The 19,058-nt window shown below is 47.8% G+C and overlaps 1 protein-coding gene across 1 annotated transcript in view; it reads left to right on the top strand.

Moving 5' to 3' along the window:
- Positions 1-19,058, top strand: part of Mgat4a (alpha-1,3-mannosyl-glycoprotein 4-beta-N-acetylglucosaminyltransferase A) — a 77,966-nt gene that overhangs the window by 18,062 nt on the left and 40,846 nt on the right. Inside the window, exon 3 of the mRNA XM_051204566.1 lies at positions 18,887-19,054. Within this exon, the coding sequence (XP_051060523.1) occupies positions 18,887-19,054 (168 nt within the window). The remainder of the gene's footprint in view (positions 1-18,886; positions 19,055-19,058) is intronic.

Genomic DNA, 19,058 nt, shown 5'->3' with positions numbered 1-19,058 from the left:
TCTCGAACTTCTCACATACAGTTTACTGTTTATACTAAGTCATAGAGAGCGTGCCTGGGCTTTCTGTCTGTGTGTGACACTTAAGGCCCCGTACCGTTCTTTTTGTATGTCTACTCAACACCCGTGTGGCATTTGCCATTTCCAAAGTTTACATACACTTAGCTGTGTCTGGCGTGTAGTGTTGTTAGTGGACTTTTGTTAAGTTCATGCCGTTCACCTCATGACCTCATGACTTTTAGTGGATATTATTTCCTCTACAGTGGGCCATCATATATCATTTATTATCAGGGTACTGGAGAGTAAAGGGATGTTATTAACCACTGTCCTGGGGGGTGGGGTAAGCTGGAGCTATTCTGTGATGACTAGTGTTGTCAACCTGAAGACTCCAGAGTTCCCCAGGAGATGGACCCCTAGGCATTCCTGTGTGTGTGTGTGTGGGGGGGGATTCGTCTCAATGGTGTTAACCGAGGCAGGAAGAACCATCCACTGTGGGCAGCACAGTTCCCTGGCTGGGGTGCCAGGTGGGGTGGGTTGTGTCAGTGGAGGAAGGGAGCTCAGAAGCAGCCTGCATTTCCTGCTGTTTGCTTCCTGCTCCTGCTGTTGAATTGCATCCTTGAACCTTGAACCAGAATAAACCCTTTCTCCTTTAAGTTGCTTTTGTTAATTTTTTTTTTTTTAATTGAAGCAACAGGAAGAGAGTTAAACTAAGTTGGCCTTGAGCTATGGGGCCATTGCTTCGATAAATCATTTCTGTGATTCTCAGGCCCTTGGGCTAGTTTGGGGGACTGGTGTGAAAGAGTTAAACACTTAGGGCTAGAAAAGCCTTTGAGTGCTGTTAGCAGAGTTTATGGGGGGATCATGGGTTCATGATTGAGATCTTGCAAGACAAGAACTCAGGGAGATAGTTGGTCCCTGTGGCTTCAGAGGACAAGGACTCTTACCAGAAGCAGGATGTGGCTACTTGTGTGTTGCTTTGATCAAGAATTTGACTGCATTCTACATATGTCCCCAGGGGTTGAGTTGGAGGAATTGATTTGTTTGGACAAGAGAGTACCAAAACGAGACAGTTTTGTTAACTGTTCCAGAGATCAGTATCGCTCAAGAGAAGCCACCTCACTGCACTGGGCCAGTCAGGGTTCTGAGTTCGAAACTCCAGGCAGCACAGGTTCCAGCTTGTGAACATGCAAACTTGAGGCGAGGGCTGGAGAGGGCTTCCCTCCTGCCCGAGAGCTCATGCCAGGGGAGTGTTTCCCCTGGTGGGAGCATGAGGTCAGGCTGCCTTGAGCATCATGCGGTTTTCTCAAGGAAAATGAACTTTGCTCCCTCCGCCCTGATGGGATCAAGGTAGCCAGGCTTTCCTTATGTGAAAGTAGGGTTGAAAGTCAAGTTCTGTCACCCACCTTTGGGTGAGCTGTGCCTCGGCTGATGCTGTCACCTTTGTGGCTACTGAACAGTGCATGTAATCGAAACTACTGTGATAACGGCTCAGGTCTTGGGGAAAGGTCACTTACAGGGCATTCATGGTTTGTCGGCACAGCGCACCGTGCTTTGTAAGGCGTTTTCCTTGACGTTCCTTTCCCCCCACCCCAGCTTGGGTAGTTCGCCTGCTTATCTAGCATTTACACAGAGAGCGCTAGGTGCTGGGACACTGGGTCCTGATGGTGGAGAGCTAAGCAAGACAGGTGGTGTCCTCCTTGTCACAGAGCCTGCTTGCGGAGATGGGGGGAGATGGGGAGGGGGAGGGGCTGGCACAGAAACAGCCGAGGAGCTAAAGAGCCTGGGTTGTTCTCTCTGGTCGGAGTGGGCACTGATGGTAAAGCAGGCTAATGTGGTGGGTGGAGAATGAGGTAGGCGGAAGGGATATTTGGAAGCAGGGATACTCAGAAGCACCCCGCCCCCCCCAGAAGGCAGGCCCATGTTGGTTGAAGTGGCAGATGACAGGTAGTACTCAGCACTCTCTACACTGCGAGCCCAAGCGGCAGGAAGTCTTAGCGAAGTCAGGAAAGCTGGGAAACCAAAGGCAGGAGGGAGGTCCTCAGAGAGGACCCTTACTAGAATGAGTAGGCGGGACCAGAGTGGACAATCCCTGCTTTGGTTCTCAGAGGTCTGGTGTGAATTAATTTGAGATCATTTAAAAACTAAAGGCGTCTTTTGTCATTCAAGGGACTGCCTCACATGGACCTAGGAAGTTCCCAGTATTCTGGTAGTATATTTAAACAAACAAACAAACAAAAAAAAAAAAAACCATCAATGAATGTTGGGTTTATATCATGCTGTTTGCTGATGTCCAATATACCATGCAGTCACTGTTATCTGAGCCTAGAGTGTGTGTGTGTGTGTGAGTGTGTGCGCACACGCGCGCGCGCATGAATGTGTGAATGTGTGAGAGTGTGTGTGTGCGTATGTGCATCTTAAAGATAGTTACAAAGAGCTCATTTTTGGTTTTACTAGTATTTCTGTACAGAGTAAGTTGGTAAGAACTAATACCATGAAATACAATTATCTACAGCTGTGTTTCAGCATAATTTTGAAGTTTTCCATACATACCTGTTAGGTTTGCATCTATTTCTGTGCTTACATAAACGATACCATCTTTTTAAAAGTCTGGTTGTTCGTTGCTGTTATACAAGAGCACAACTTCCCCAGCCGCACAGCTCCCCTAAGGCTGTATAGTTCACACTCACACACACACACACACACACACACACACACACACACACACACACACACACACACACACACTCACACTCACACACACACACACACACACACACACACACACACACACACACACACACACACACACACACACACACACACACACACACACACTCACACACACACACACTCACACACACACACACTCACACACACACACACTCACACACACACACACTCACACACACACACACACACTCACACACACACACACACACACACACACGTTCACCTAAATCCAGCAGCCTTGTCCAAATTGTGTATTAGTTCCAGGAGATCTTGCTGCTGTCTTATTTGGGATTTTCTACATAAACAGGGCACCTGCAAAGAAAACTTGTCTTCCTTTCACAATCTATAGCCCACCCCCTTTTTATTACACTGTGGAGGACCTCCCGTGTAGTGTCAAATGGTTCTGACCTTAGTGCAGATGTGGGGTCAACCATAGGGCTCCTGTAGATGTATTTTCTTTTTATTAAGTTAAGGAAATGCCCTTGAGTTGCTACCTTGTAGGAACATGTGCCTGTTCCCTCTGTCCGGCCCACCTGTCCTCCACTGCCCCCTCCCTCCCTCCCTCCCTCCCTCCTCTCCATCTTTCTCTTCTGGCCTCAGTTGGTGCTAGCTCACATTGGGAGTTGCTGTTCAGTTCCTTTGATCGGTTTCTCCATCTGTTCTTTAGGTTGGCTGGTTCGTTTTTACCTGTTGATTCCTGTCGTTGGCTCTGCTGTGTGGAATCTGTGGTTGACCCTCTGTAGTGAGTTTTCCATTTTTTTCCCCATTTTTCTCTTCATTTACCCTCTCCTTTGAGCCAGCTTGCCTTGTGTTTCGTTTTTGCAGCATATTTAGAGCAGCTGTTTTGAATCTTTGTCCGGGACCATTTCTATTGATTGCTTCTTACTGCCCCAGCCCCAGGTTAGTTCACACTGGATTTTTATTTTATTTTTCTCACGTTTCTTCATTTGGGGTGTGTGCACATGCCATGGCAAGACTGTGAAGGTCAGAGAACGCCTTTCTTTCCACCATGTGAGACTCAGGAATCGAACTCAGGTCATCAGGCTTGGCAGCAAGTGTTTCACCAGCAGAGCCATCTTGCTGGCCAAGGTCACACTTTTTTTCTTCTCTCTACCAATCTAATGAATGTTGTTGACTATTCTCTATATTGATGCAACCAGGATTCCTGTTAAATATCCCCGTAGGTGCTGGTAATGGCTGCGTTTTGTTAGCTCAGTTTAGTACCTCGATTGGACTGAACCTCGGCCCACTGTGTCTGGTTCCTCTGCAGTTGGGTTTCAGTTTGCCCTTCTAGTTAAGCTTATGCCTTCCTGGAGGCGTTTTACCCACTCTGGTGTCCACATAGTATGAGGTTCAGCTCCATACTGGGGAGACAGTTGTCTAGTACGGTAAGATCTCTGGGGCTGTTTTCCCTCTTCCCCTGATGGCTTTCCTCTGGCTGCTTTTTAAATTCTTCTCTGCGGGTGCACAGGCTCTGTTGGCCAGGTGTGTGTGAGCGGTTTAACTAACTGGCTCTGGGCTCTGCTGGGCAAGCTCATAGCCTCCGGCCAACCTGGGACTTGTAAAGGACATCTTAAGCCTCCCAGGGCCAAGGCCATCTCCCTGGACTCCTTTGAGTATCTGGCCAGTCTGCCAGTCCATTATACACTCCAAATGGAGCAGTAGCCGAGCAAGTGTTTACCCAGCCTTACAGATTGCTGAGTGCCCCGGCAGCACCCAGGGGCAGGCGAGCCCTTTGTGGGATCAGGGAAGTTGGCTTGGGAGTCCAGCCCCACCCTTAATGACCTTCTGACGGGATGGAGCTGGGAAGGGGCAAATGCTCCTGGCAAGAAAGAAGAGAGACTTTGTGCTGTTCTTTAGAAACCAAATCCAGACTTTTTTTTTTTTTTAATGAATAAATACTTGTCCGTCTGTAGACTGTCTCTGGTTTATTTCCAGAGTTACTGAAATGGCTGTTTTTGACTCTTAAGCAGCAGTGCAGTTGCTTGGAGCCAGCCCTCCCCACCCCAATCAGGTGCTGTGATGTGCAGCAGCAGGATTGATTCCTCAAGCTCTGAAAAACCTGCACATGAAATCTCTGCTCCACAGTGTTTTTGCCCGCTGCCGCTCTTACGTTGAGAACGGCCGTTAGCGGCCGTTAGCCGTTATAAATAAGGGCCTAATTTTAAAACAAGCCTTAAAGAGGGGCTGGAGTGTGGACCTCCCCTCTGCCAAGTTGGCCAGCAGCCTGTCTTGTTTATGTATTAACGTTGACAGTTGGGTCCCTTGGACTGGGAATGGCATTATTTTCTCTTCAGCTTAGTTGGCTGGCAGCCATTTCCTAAAACATTCTCCTAATCGAATTTTTCCAGGTTGGAAAGCTGTTTAGGCCTGTGCTGTGCTCGAGGTTGTCTGGAATCTGAGCTGGATGTATTCTTAACTCTGAAAGGAAATTATTCATGGCTGACATATTAGAGCAGACTAAATGGAGAACATTGGGTTATTACAGAACATTAGCTAACTGAGTTTTTGGTGCTACTTCAGAAAGACTGCCAATTAGATGTTGGAGATAGGAGTAATTGTCCATCTGTGGACCCACTAGATGATGAATGTCAGCATAAAAGCGCCTGCGCCTCGTTCTCTTCAACCTTAGTAGGGAGTCACGCGTAAACACAGGAGGACTGGCCACTCTTGCCTAATAGGGGATTTTAAAGTGCCAGCCAAGGGAAGCTACGTCAGTTGTGGTATTTTGCCTTTCAGTTTTCTGGACTAGTGGCTCTCAAAATGTAATGTAGAAGGAACCGGGACCTCTAGCTGCATTCAGGGGGCTCATGAGTATAAGATTATCTCATACTAATGCTGGGAGACTAATGGATATAAGATTGTTTATTATAGCGTGGAGAGGTGGTTTGCTTTATTTCACTATTGTAAAGTAGCTGGAGTAGTTATGAGAGTGTGGCTGTTTTCTGAGGCCAGGCATAAGTAAGAGTTGATGGAGCCAGCCACTCTTTTTAGTACTTTTTGTTTTGTTGTGTTATTGAGGAAGGGTATCTGTCACTGGGTAGCTCAGGCTACTCTCAAACTCATAATCTTTCTGTGTTAGCCTCCCACCAAGTGTGGGAGTGAGAGGCTAACACACTACAGGCATGTATCATCATGCCCAGATTTGCTGGTTGTTTCGTTTATAACGTTTTATTTGTGCTAATTTGTGATAGATCTTAACGTTAAATTCCTAATATAGATATAATTCACATTAAAGTTCTTTGGGGTTCACTAATTTTTTTGAGAAGGAAAGTATGAGCACTGTATATATAGGTTGTATGTGTATATATATGTGTGTATGTATATATATACACAGGTGTGTGTGTGTGTGTGTGATACAAGCTGGGGTGATTACTTAGTGGGTAAAGTCTTGCTATATAAACATGAAGACATGAGCTCTGGTTGCCTATGGGGAAAGCTGGGCATGGCAGAGCTGGTGTGTAACTCTGGGGGTTGGGGGGGGGACCAGGAGTCTCCTAGGGGCTTGAGATCAGCCAGTCTAGCAGCAGTGTCGAGCTCTGCATGTGATGAGAGACCCTGTTTTTATAAGGTGAAGGGCAAGAGAGGAAGGTACCTGGTATTCTCTCTAGCCTCCACACACACATGTAATCCACACGTCAAAAAAGTGCAAGAGCTGCTGTGTACATAGACTGTGTATTTTCTTTTTAAATAAATATTTACTTATTTTTCATGCATGTGTGTGTGTGTGTGTGTTTGAGAGAGTCAGAGGACAACAGCAGGGGTTGGTTCTTTCCTTCCATCGGGTGGGTCTTGGGAATTGAACTCAGGCCATCAGGCTTGGTGGTAAGCACCTTTACCCAGTGAGCCATCTTGCCAGACCCATTTCGTCTTTAAAGTAAAATTGCCATCATACTTGATACGTTACATAGCTTACTTTTATTGTTTACAATGGCACAAATACTTCCCACATTATGAATTTTACTGGGTGCATGGTATTCTATTAATAAAATTATCATAATTCTGCTGTATAATGTTGCTTTGACAAATGCGCTGTAATTTGTTGATTGGTTTATTTTGTTAGCACTGGGGATCGAACCTAGGCTCTTCGTGCACTGGAAGTTAGTGCTTTAACCCCGAGCAATGTCTCTCTTGATCACTTCCTCACAGTTTAAGAATGTAAAATGATCTGCCTGTGCTGACTTTTGGGGGTGAGTGAAGCAATACTAAAGTTGTCCTTGCTGTACAGAGAAGAGTGGGTTCTAGAATTCCGGAAAGGCCCGCCTGCACAGCACCTGGAAACTGATGTGTGTGGTTTCACTAAGCACTGGTTTATAATTGTTAATTGTTGTTATTATTATTTGCCCTCCCTCCCCCAACAGCCTTGGGCATTGAGTGGGTCTCTAGTGGATTTGGGACTCTTTGCTTGTGCTGACTAAACTCACTGCTGGAGGGGTTAGGTGTGTCCTGTTCAATCCTACCACAGTTCAGCTCTTCAGGCTGCTCCCGGCTTCCTCTCGACTTGGCTCCTGAAGCCTTTCCCCTTGGCTGATCCAGCTCGCTCTCTCCTGCCTGGCTGTGAGGCTCTCAGGACCTTTGCTTGCTCTCTGTCTAGCTACTTGTGTATCTAAGGTCCTACAACCTCGTTAGACCTAGCCCCTTTCCCTATTCAACTATGAGCTCCTGTCAGCAGGAGTCTCCGAGACTACCCCCAGATTCCATGATTCGCCGGAAGGCCTGGACCGAATTTCAGGAAATAAGAGAACAGCTGGCTGAACTAAGGGTGGGTAGGTGCCGTTGGTAAAGCGCCTTCCTTGGGGGAGACATAAACGACACATGACCCTCCTCCTAACGAAGGGAGGTGCAGCCCTATCAAAGGCCGCCTAAGGGAAGCAGTGAGTGTGTTAGGCTTCCCTACAGTATGGTGGGTAACGTAGGGAAGAGCATGGGTGAGGTCAAAGCAGCCACACTGGCTGACGGCTTCCCCAATGAGTAGGTAAGTGCCCACCTGTGCCTCCTCTAGCCAGTTTCCCCCAAGACCTTGTGAAATCGGGACACAGCTGCCTACTTCTGTGAGGAATGTGTCCGGATGCTCAGAGGGGAGTCTCATGACCCCGCCCCGCTCACCCACAAGGGAACGCCAGCAACAGTCAGTCACCAGGCCCAGCTGGGATGGCTTCTGGGGTCAGACCCGGCAGAACTGAAGGCGGCACAGTTTGGCCAGGAGGGTCTAGCCGGTCAGTGTGTTTGGAGAATTCTAAGTAGTTTGGTCTTGTTGTAGCAAGGCATGGTCTCGGGGATAACACTCGAGTTTCAAGCTGGAGACCTTTTCAGGGTTTGTGGTGGCTTCGCTGTGGAGGAGGAAGGTGCCAGAGCATCAGGGTCAGTGGATGGCAGCGATTCCAGAGGCAGAGGACGGCAGGAGAGGCATAAAAAGGACATGGCCGCCCCTAGGTGTGGTGGAGGTTATTGTAGGTAAGAGGGAGGAACAGCCAGAGTCCAGAGCTGGGCCATGGGAGGGATGGAGGGAGAGGGGGAGCCAGGGGAGCCAGGGGCCAAAGGGTAAGAAAGGCCAAGATGACTAGATTATGTAGGGAAGGGCAGCTCAGCCTAGTCCTGGGCCGGGGGTAATGGGGTGTGCCAGCCAGGAGGACCTTGTAACAGAAAGGGACTGAAGGGTGCTGGGAGAACCTGGTGGCCAGAGTCTACTTTGATATGTTGATAAGCACCTTGCTTAGCCATTGTCCCAGATTTGAGACCTAACAGTAAGGTGAGGCTCCTGCCCCAGACGTGTGAGACCTGAGGAGTTTCTGAGAGCTGCACCCAGGCTCTTTATTGCCAGGGAGGGGAGGGGGGAGGGGGTGTGAAGTCTGGGATCCCCACAGGCAGGCGTGTGATTCCCAGCAGGGAGGGACCGTGTGCCGATGGGTGGGCTCTTCTCCAAAAGGCCTCTGGATACTCCCTGACTTCTGATGGTCCCCGCTGACCCTCATTGGGGACCTGACTGCTGGAGTAGGGTAAAGCCCTAGACACTCAGTTGTCTAAAATGCACATGTCCCTGTGCTCATGTGGCCAGGACCTTGTGACAGTTGGAAAGAGGTTTAGCCTTGGCTGTGGCTGACCGGGTGGGGGTGGGATCAGGGTTTTTCTTGAGGCGTGTGTGTGTGTGTGTGTGTGTGTGTGTGTGTGTGTGTGTGTGTGTGTAATAGTATTTATCTTGAAGCTTTCTGTATGGCATGGTTGCTTCATCCATAGTCCTTAGGCTGTATAGTAAGCCCAACATTTTCCTCCTTCGCCTCTCCTCCCCTGCCCTCCCCTCCCCTCTTCCTCTCTCCTCCCCTCCCCTCCCCTCCCCCTCTCCTCCTCTCCCCCTTCTTCCTCCTCCTCCCTTTTTATCTGTCTGTCCATCACACCCATATCAAATTCCTTGGAGCTGGTGTTGTAGGTGGTTGTAGCCTCCCGACATGGATGCTGGGAACTGAACTCTGGTCTTCTGCGGAAGCGGCAAACTGTAACTGCTAAGCTATCTCACGAGCCCTGTGGGTTTTCGTTGCTGATTTGTGTGCACCTGCTGGTGCCCCCCCCCCCAGTTGCTGACTTTTCTAGTCCCTGTCCGGAACAGAGGAGGTAAAGAGAAACTCAGAGAGATCGTTATGTTGTTCCTTGGGTCCCAAGGACTCCGTGCCTCCTGCTTCCCAGAGAATTGTGTGTGTTTGTAACACCTGGCTTTCATGGCACATAGCAAGTGTAGAAAGGGTGTCTATTACAGCCATCTTGATCTTGAGAGAATTCTTCAAGGATACTTCCTCAAGTGAAAATTCATATTCTGAGACTGTCTTTATGAGAACAGACTATTATTGCACATAGATTATGAAGCGGGCACTTTACTGAAAGAAGGTAAAGGGACTAGAATGGAGTGATGCACAGGTGATGGTGGCCAAAACCTCACCCTGATAGCCTGACAAATGGGCTTGTGTCTCTTGGGTAGCTCGCAGCGGGGGCTGGCACTGCCTGATGCTCATTTGTGTGTCTTTTTTCAGTCCTAGGCTTTTGATATTTTCCTGGGTTCTGATCCGTAAGGCAGCAGAGTGTCTGTATCCTGCCCCTAGTTAGGGTGGGGCCTTCAGCCTGGAGCCTCTGATTGGTTCTGTAAAGCCCTACATTAGTGACGTTAGTCTGGTGATCAGGGGCTGGCAAGCCAACCATCCCAATGGAGCTAGGGCTGTCGTGTGGTAGTAGAGCACTTGCCCAGGATGCACAGAGTCCTGAGTTCAGACCCCGGAACTCCAGTAACAGCAGCCATCTGTTGGGAGGAAAGTTCCAAGAGGAGGAAAGCATGGGAAGGCTGCTCGTGGGTTGGCACACACACCTATAATTCCAGCGCTTTGCTCAGAAGCTGAGGCAGGGAGACGCTGAGTGGATAATAGGCGGGCAGAAGACTATTAGGAGAAGGTGGACGCCAACGAGCAAGAAGAGCGTAAAGGAATAGCCATCCCTACCTAGGGTGCTCAACGAGGCAGTGCTGTGTGGGAGTGTGCTGGGCAGTCTTGTTAACTTTAAACCTGGGAGTTGAATGGCCTCCCTGGGGTTGGTTCAGGGACACGTCTGTGGTGCGTTTCCATGATTGCTGATTGCAGTAGGTGGTGTCGCCCCTGGGAAGAGCAGGGGACTCAAACCAGTGGGCAGCACGTTGAGTAGCAGCATCCCTGTGGCCTCTGCTTTTGTGCCCACCTCCATGCTCCTGCCTCAGCGTCCCTGGAGGAGGGGCTGTGACCGGTAATCCCCGAAAAAACCCTTGCTTCCCCTGGTTCCTTTTGTGTTTTCCCACAGCAATAGAAAACTCGGTGTGGTTGTGTTTGGCTCTTTAGATTAAGATGGTTCTAGTCAGCTGGGCCGTGGTGGCGCACACCTTTAATCCCAGCACTCGGGAAGCAGAGGCAGGCGGATCTCTGCGAGTTCGAGACCAGCCTGGTCTACAGAGTGAGTTCCAGGTCAGGTTTCAAAATGAAGACGGTTCTGATGCAGGGGGCGGTTCTCAGCCTGTGGGTCCTGACCTATTGGGGGGGGGTCACATGTCAGAGATCCTGCAATCAGATGTTTACATTACAATTCGTAACAGTAGCAAAATGACAGTTACGAAGTAGCCATGAAATAATTTTATGGTTGGAGGTCACCGCAACACGAGGAACTGTTTGTAGTAAACGGTGAACTGTATGTAGTAAACGGTGGCAGCATTGGGAAGGTAAGAACCACTGTTCTAATGTAAAATGGAATGCTCTGTCTTGGAGAATTCTTCATAGGAAAGTACAAGACATTGCCTCTTTTAGAGATTAAAAAAATGTGTTTTATTTTCCTTTAAGAATAAAAACAACTTACAGGAAACAGTGTGGTAGAATATTACTTTCAGGTGTGTGACTTTTGCTTATGCTGTGTTTGTTTAACTCTGTGAGGCTGTGTTTCTTTGCCTGTCTAAAACACCTGATGTCCTAATAAAGAGCTGAACGGCCAATAGTGAGGTGGGAGCGAGGATGGGCGGGGCTGGCGGGCGGGAGGGGAAATAGGAGAGCGAGGAAAAGGAGGGGCAGCCGGAGAACCGGGAGGGGGGATGCCGGGGCAGCCGCTCAGCCGTGGAGTAAGAAGGGAATAAGATAAGCAGAGTGAGGGGGAAAGCCCGGAGAGAAAGGTAGCCGGGTTAATTAAGAAAAGCTGTCTAGCAACAAGCCACGCTAAGGCTGGGCATTCGTAAGTACTGCTAAGTCTCTGTGTGTGGTTTATTTGGGAGCTGGGAGGCAGGCCTCTCAAAAAGCCAAAAGAACGGAAACACTTCAAACAATCATAATGCATGCCAGTGAGTTTAAGGAGAGCTGTTTATACCTATCTGCTAACTTTGACTCCACGTTCTTTATGGTTATTGACCAACCAAAGTCACTGTCAATATTAAAATTTTATTCTCTGTGGTGTGTGTGTGTGTGTGTGTGTGTGTGTGTGTGTGTACCGTGTGTGCAGTGCCCACAGAGGCCAGGAGAGGGCACTGTATCCCCTAAGATTGGAATTAGAGATGATTGTGAGCCATTATGTGGGTGCTGGGATCTCTGTGCTCTTAACCGCTGAAGCCATCTCTCTAGCCAACACTGTCAATATTTCTTCTTCTATTTATTTATTTTTTTTTTTAGAAGTTAAGTCTACTAAAATGAGTACCTAAGTTATGCAAGCTTGTCCCCCCCTCCTCATTTCACTATAATGGAACTTAGGTCTTGATAACGAAATTACAAAAAAGATACTGCTCCTTCCGCGAGGAAATTGAGCAAATCTGTTCAGATTAAGATGCAGTTCTAAGGAAACGAGTCTGCGTTAGCTCTGTGCAGCCCAGCCTATTCCTGATGCTGTTTTGAATCACCCTGTAACGATTGCCTACCTAAGCGTGATGGAGAGATAGCGGTGCTTCAGAGATTTGCTGGTCGTGGCTCCCCCTTGTTCTGTGAGTGAAGAGAATGAGAATCGAGCTAACCTCATTGCTTGTTTTAAGTTTGGAAAGTGATCGCACGCACTTAAGAGCATGGAGGGACCTATTCAGAGTCCTTCATGTACTTACCCTTCAGGCTAGGTCTGCAGAGCACCCGGAAGACCTCAGCACCTCCCAATCCCCCCCCCTCCCCTGCGTCTGTTAAACTCTGGGCTTCTTGGCTGTAGCTTCTGAGCAAGGTGCTGGCCTCTTCTGACAGTCAGCAGGTTTCATTCAGGTCCAGCCTCTCACCTACAGAAGAAGCTTGTCTGGAAGCTGAGGAAATGGCGGGGGGGGGGGGGGGGGGAGAGACAGCTGGCATTGTTTATGGCCATTGGTTGCCTGTCTGTTCTAGGTAGGGATTGTCTGTTTGCAACTGGATTTCTAAGGGCAAAACTCAGGACCTCCGCGGACCTGCCAGCCTAGGCTTGGCCAGTCATTCCAGTAACAGAGATGAGGGAGGGCAAAAAGTAGAACCCAAAATGTCAGGAGGGCCTGAAGTGGAAAGAGAGAGAGAGAGATAAAGGGGTCCAGTGACCCTCTAAGGTCATCTCTAGGGTTTTGACATGGGCTTTAGGGTTAAATAGAGGAGGGGTGGGCTGTGAGCTACAGCATCGACGCTACACAGTTCTGGTCGAGATGTGATCTAATTTTGCTGCTCATCGGGTCCTTTGAGGTGTCTGAAGTAGTTAGTACTGTTACTGCTTAAAGCGGACCAGTCTGTTTACCCTTGCTGCGGGACATGGACTGGCTGTTTGGATAATGACTTCTTCTAGGTGTCTGCTCTGCTAGGTTTGCTCTTCCTGGAATCCAGAGTGACCACAGGCTTAGGACAAGGAGTTTTATCTTCGTGCCTTCCTTCGGTCTGGAAGAGAAAGCAGATAGTTTAGGCATCCGCGTTTGTAAGCAGACTGACTCACCTAGGTGGGGTTCAGCTGGACTCTGACCAGAGCAGGCCGACCTGGGGCGTCAGGGCTCCATCCCCTTGATCTGTGGGCATAAGTGAGGAGTCTTTAGAGAAAGCTTCCGCGGGCCTGCTAAATGGGCCTGCTAAATGCTCAGCGCCTGTGCTGCTCGAGGGCGAGCAGGGCGGTGGGGTCTGACTCTGCAAACTGCCTGTTCCTTTCCCTCCTTCCTCTCTCTAAGCCCCTCCCCTTCTGCCAGCTTATTTTAGAGCTTTGTAAGTGGGGGATTGCCTCCAGGGTCTTTCAGTTTTAACTTGCCTGTATAAGAACAATGGATGTCATTTTTAAAAAAAAATAAAGTATAATACCTTTCAAAGACAGTGAGTGCCTGAAAAGTAAGTCTGTAGGCTGTAGAATGGTGTTACTGAGTTGCTCCTGTGTGTGTGTGTGGTGTGTGTGTGTGTATGTGGTGTGTGTGTGTGTATGTGGTGTGTGTGGTGTGTGTGTATGTGTGTGGTGTGTGTGGTGTATGTGTGTATGTGGTGTGTATGTGGTGTGTGTATGTGGTGTGTGTATGTGGTGTGTGTATGTGGTGTGTGTGGTGTGTGTGTATATATATGTGGTATGTGTGTGTGTATGTGTGTGGTGTGTGTGTGTGTGGTGTGTGTGTGTGTGGTGTGTGTGTATGTATGTGGTGTGTGTATGTATGTGGTGTGTGTGTATGTGTGTAGTGTGTGTGGTGTGTGTGTGTATGTGTGTGGTGTGTGTGTGTGGTGTGTGTGTATGTGTGTGGTGTGTGTGTATGTATGTGGTGTGTATGTATGTGGTGTGTGTGGTGTGTGTGTGTGTGAATGTAGTGTGTGTGTGTGTGGTGTGTGTGGTGTGTGTGTATATATATGTGGTATGTGTGTGTGTATGTGTGTGGTGTGTGTGTATGTGTGTGGTGTGTGTGTGTGGTGTGTGTGTGTGTGGTGTGTGTGTATGTATGTGGTGTGTGTATGTATGTGGTGTGTGTGTATGTGTGTAGTGTGTGTAGTGTGTGTATGTGTGTGGTGTGTGTGTATGTGTAAGTCCCCTCCCCCCTGTGAAAGAGTACGAGGTAACACTAAAGGACAGAGGGTCTGTTAGGAATCAGACCCATGACAAGTCTCACCCAGAACCTGTAGCTGCTCCCAGCATGCTTCACCCCCCCCACACCCCAATTTCTCCTTTGTGGGGGAGGTGGGGCTTCCTCTTCCTTCTGCCCAGCTTGATCCCTACATAAATAACTTGATCCCGGTTTTGGGGAAGGGATGCTGGTCTTTTGGCCCAGGTTGTCTCTCTTGGTCTGCATCTCCTCCCTCTTCCTCCCCTCCCCCTCCCCCACCCTCCCCCTCCTCTCATGGTCTGGGTTAATCTGCTGGCCTTGCTCAGCCTGGGCTCTTCCCTCCTGCTTTCTCCCTTGCATCTACAATAAAAATCTCCATACTTTAGGAGCAGTCCCGTCCTCTTTGTTATTCGGGAACAAAGCGAGGTAATCAACATTCTTTCCAACCATAATCTTATAGTTTATCTTAACTTCATAATAAAACAAAACAAACAAGCAAAAAACCCAAAAAGCTGTATGTAATTTTTGTTAACTTTTAACATTCACAAAGTCCATAGTGAACCCCATATCTTAATTAGAAGGTTCCATTGGTTAAAAGTTGTAAATTTCTGTTCTGTTTTTATGCATTCATAATGTTCATAGATATTGTGCATCGGTTTTTTTTTTCTTACAGCGAGTCCAAAAGTGTTATTTCAAACTATAAAATCATATTAAAATTGTCATTTTCACCGAAGGATCAAACATCAACAATTTATTTTGGAAGTTTTACACTTAAATTCCATCTGCAATGGAAACAAAACAGTAGGCAGATTCCCGTGCCCATGGGAATAGACAATCCCCCAGGTTCCTGCCATTGCCCCCTTGCAGAATGCAAATGATTACAGATGTTGAAAATGGGGGATTGTATAAACACGCCAGTCATTTGGAGGGGTTTGAACTAAATTGGAAAAACTCTGAAGAGTGTTCTAGAAACTTCTCACAAGCACTTGGCTTTCTAGATTGAAATGCAATGTTGCTCTGTGCTCTGGTGTAGGGGACTCACTGTGAAGGGTAGATTCAGAGCATGGACTGAAACGGCAGTGTGACCTTACCCGCCGGCCCAAGGGGCCCTCTCTATGCTGACTTTCCAGAAGCACAAGTCCTGCCTGGCCCCCATCTGTCTCTTCTACGTTCTCTGACAACGATCCTGGTATCAGTTTAGTTCTGTCTCCGTTAATCTCATCCAGGATTGAGCTGTGGGTCTTGTGATCTAGACTGCAGTGTTAGTCTTGGGTGTTTCATAGCCTTTGTCTTTGGCAACCCTTCCACATTATTTGAAGTACATGCTGTGTGTTTGGTTGGGTCTGCCATTTCCTTTAGAGTAGATTGAGATCACGTGGTGGTCTTGCAGGCACACCGAAAGCCGGGTGTGTTTTTGGTGCATCTCTGCAGGAGGTGCTAGTCTTGGCCCTGTTATGGCTGATGGTGAACTTTGGCCCCTCGGTTAACATAAAGGATGTCTGCCAAGTTTCCGCACTCTAAAATTAGCATTTGTTCCCGTGTAAAATAAGTGCTGGTGGGGAGATACTTTGAGATGATGCAAGGCCCTCATTCCTTACCAGACTTGCACCTGGTAATTGAGCATCTGCGCTCGTTCCTCAGTTACTGCTGTGATGATTGCAACGTTGTATCTATCTCTCAGCTGCTGGTCCCTAGCTGACGGTCTACTGTAAGACACTCTGCCCCCCCCCCCAGAGGGTCTACTCTGTTGCTGGTGTGAACTCACTGATTCCAATTTTATTCAATGGGTTATAATCTATTACCATCAGTAGTTTAGTTTCGTTATTTAAATTGTCCCTTAGGGCCTTTAAATTGTCCCTTAAGAGCCCCTTAGGTGGCTTTGTGTCCTGACAATGTCTTGACATTTTGTCTTTCAGGGAATTTTAAAAATTTTGTCATTGTGTGCTTGTGTGGGGGCCAGCGTGCCCAGGGACAGCTTTGTGAGAGTTGATTCTTTCCTTACATGGATGCTGGAGCTTGAACTTGGCTCTCTGGGCTTGAGTAGCAAGTGCCTTTATCCACTGAGCCATGCCACGGCTCCCTTTTTGTCTTCAAATATTATTCCTTTGAAGTTGTTGTTGTTGTTATTATTGGTGGCAAGTGGTATTCAAAAACCAGTGTGCTGGCACTGCCTGGGTCTCAAGGGGAGGGACATTAGGCTGCTCACCAGCAAGTACCCTTTGGGGTGCTCTGGGGCTGATGTCCCTGTCAACAGTCTCCAGACTGGGGGTTGGGGGGCGGTTGGGCCACACACTTAATTCCTGCAAACTTGGGTAGGATCTGATCTCAGACCATGCTCCCCATAGTATTTTCTAGATGTTTAAAAAGGTGGTGTCCTAGATAAATTTTAGAATGCATACAACCTCCTTCCCCAGTTGTCATTTTGCAGTGTTGACTTTGTTGTTACTGAGTTTAGGGAAGAGCTGTTTTATAGGACGGGGTCTTCCCTGGTCAGGGTCAGAGTGATTTCTGTCCCCCACCCCACCCCAGTCAACTTAGTTCTACTGTTTTTGCTGTACATCTTGCCTCTTGTGATAATCGTCACATTATCGATGATGGCTCTGTTTCTGAGCTGGGATCTTGGTGTGTGGCTCTGGTTGGTCTTCGATCCTGATCCCGGGTCTCCAGGGACCCTGCTGCTTCTGAGAAGCTGGGACCTCGTCTCCACCACCACGTTCGGCTTGTTCTGCTTTTGGATTTATGAATGGTATCTTAGCATTTGTTATGAGTTTACACAGGAAAGTGCCTGTGCCAGGAATGTCGAGTATGGAATTTCATTAAACCCCGTCACCTGCATGGGTAAATGGGACACGGTGGCACCCTGGACGTCCTTAAAAGCCTCTCCTGGTCACAGTGCCCACTGATTACTGTCCTTTCTACAGCAGGTTTGTGGGGGGTGGGTATGGCAGCTTACGTGGCTTTGCTTCTCAGTGTCAGCAAAGTGGGGCGTTGTGACAGATAATTACCCTGTGTCTGAAGAGCTCACTGTGCCGAAAGAGGGCGGTGAGCAGGGCTTTTTCAGGGTTTTAGTCCCGGGCTTCTCCCTCCCCCTCCCTCTCCCTCCCCCTCCCTCTTTCTCCCCCTCCCCCCCTCCTCTTCCAGACAGGGCATCTCTATGTAACTCTGTAGAGTCCTCACACCCTTATGGTTATTAAGTTAGTAGAAACTCTGTTGTCCAACAAGCAAGGACCTGTTTTGATTTTTAGTGCTGAGTATATTATATATCTGTTCTTGCAGTTTTGTTAGTTTATTTTTGGAAGTATACTTTAAATTTTGAAAGCATTTGTACAAATAATTTTTTAATGTAGTTAAGGAATTTTTTTTTGTAAATTTTATATGTATTGTATTTATATACCTTTCACCCCTCCACCTCCTTCCTCCAATGGCTCCTGTGTCTTCCCCAACTCCCTCTCAAATTCATCTCTTTAATCATTACTGCTACACGTATCATATACATGTTTATATGTATGGGCATGCAGCCTGCTGAGTCTTATTTCATGTTGCTCATCTGTACCTGTTCAGGATTCCCCATGATCACGACTCAGCAGTTGGTGTTAGAGTCTGACCTCAAGTAGTTTATTTTAAGCGCATTTACCTCACACATTTGGAAAAAACACTTCCTGGTGATAATGAACTCAATCCCACGTATATTTCAAAGCGGAAGAACCCCTTGTAAAGTACAAGCGACATCTTCCATAACCATGGGCTCTGCAGATTAACCGGGAAAACAAGCTCAGGATTAAAGCCGGGTAGGGGATGGATAGCACGGTACCGATTGACTGAGGCAAACATGCTCAAGATAAGGGTCTCGGGGAGGATTTGAGATGGTCTGGTCCCACAGAAAGATCACCAGCTTGTGGGCTGGAAACAGGTTATATATACAGCTCTCCCTTTGAAGAGCTAGCGCTGTGTGTTGAGCCTTCCTGGTTCCTCTGCTGCTTACCTGAGGCACAAGTACATGCACTCCTACTTACCTGTACGCTGACCGTTTGGGATTGGGTAACCTATCATGGCGCTCACCCCTGCAGAAAACTGCTCCTCCCTCCCTCCCTAGCCATTGACTGCCTGCATACAGTTAGTTACTCATCTAGGCATGTGGGGCCTATGAAAATTTCCCCTTACACATTGACATGTTAACTGGTGCTTAACATCTAGGTCTCATTTAGACAACCCTGTTGTTGAGAGTTCAAGGATGCAAGCCTGCTAGTCATGTCTATAAGACTATAAGGCATTAGCAGCAGGCTCTCTGGTCCTCTGGCCCATAGGATCCTTCTGACCCCTCCCCCCCAACTTTTGTGATTTTTTTTCCTGAGCCTTAGGTGTTGCATCGTAGACCTCATCAGTTGGGGCTAGGCCACGTGGTCATTTGCATTTTGACAAGTTGTGGATCTAATAGTTTTCCTGCTGTTGACAAAAAAAAAAAAAAAAAAAAAGCTTCTTTGATGAGGAGTGAGAACTCGGCTTACCTGTGGGTAGAAGGACAAGCATTTAGAGCATGGTTAGAAATGATATTGGTGAGCAAAATGGCAGTAGTACCTGCAGGTTCGTGCCTAGCCTACTACTACCTTAGGCTGTGGAAGTGTGTTGCTATTATTTTTAAAGACAAAGTCATACTAAATGATTTTTCTTTTTTTGTTTTGCTTCTAGAAAAACTAATTGCTTATCAACGAGAATTTCTTGCTTTAAAAGAACGCCTTCGAATAGCTGAACATAGGATATCTCAACGCTCTTCTGAGTTGAACGCCATTGTCCAACAGTTTCGCCACGCAGGAGCAGCAAGTAATGGAAGTAACACTGCATTTAATACATTTTCAGGTAC

The sequence above is a fragment of the Phodopus roborovskii genome, unplaced genomic scaffold, assembly GCF_943737965.1.
Source record: "Phodopus roborovskii unplaced genomic scaffold, PHOROB, whole genome shotgun sequence".
NCBI classification, from domain to species: Eukaryota; Metazoa; Chordata; class Mammalia; order Rodentia; family Cricetidae; genus Phodopus; species Phodopus roborovskii.
Note: the sequence above shows the minus strand (reverse complement) of the source record. Positions and strands in the feature narration are given on the sequence as shown.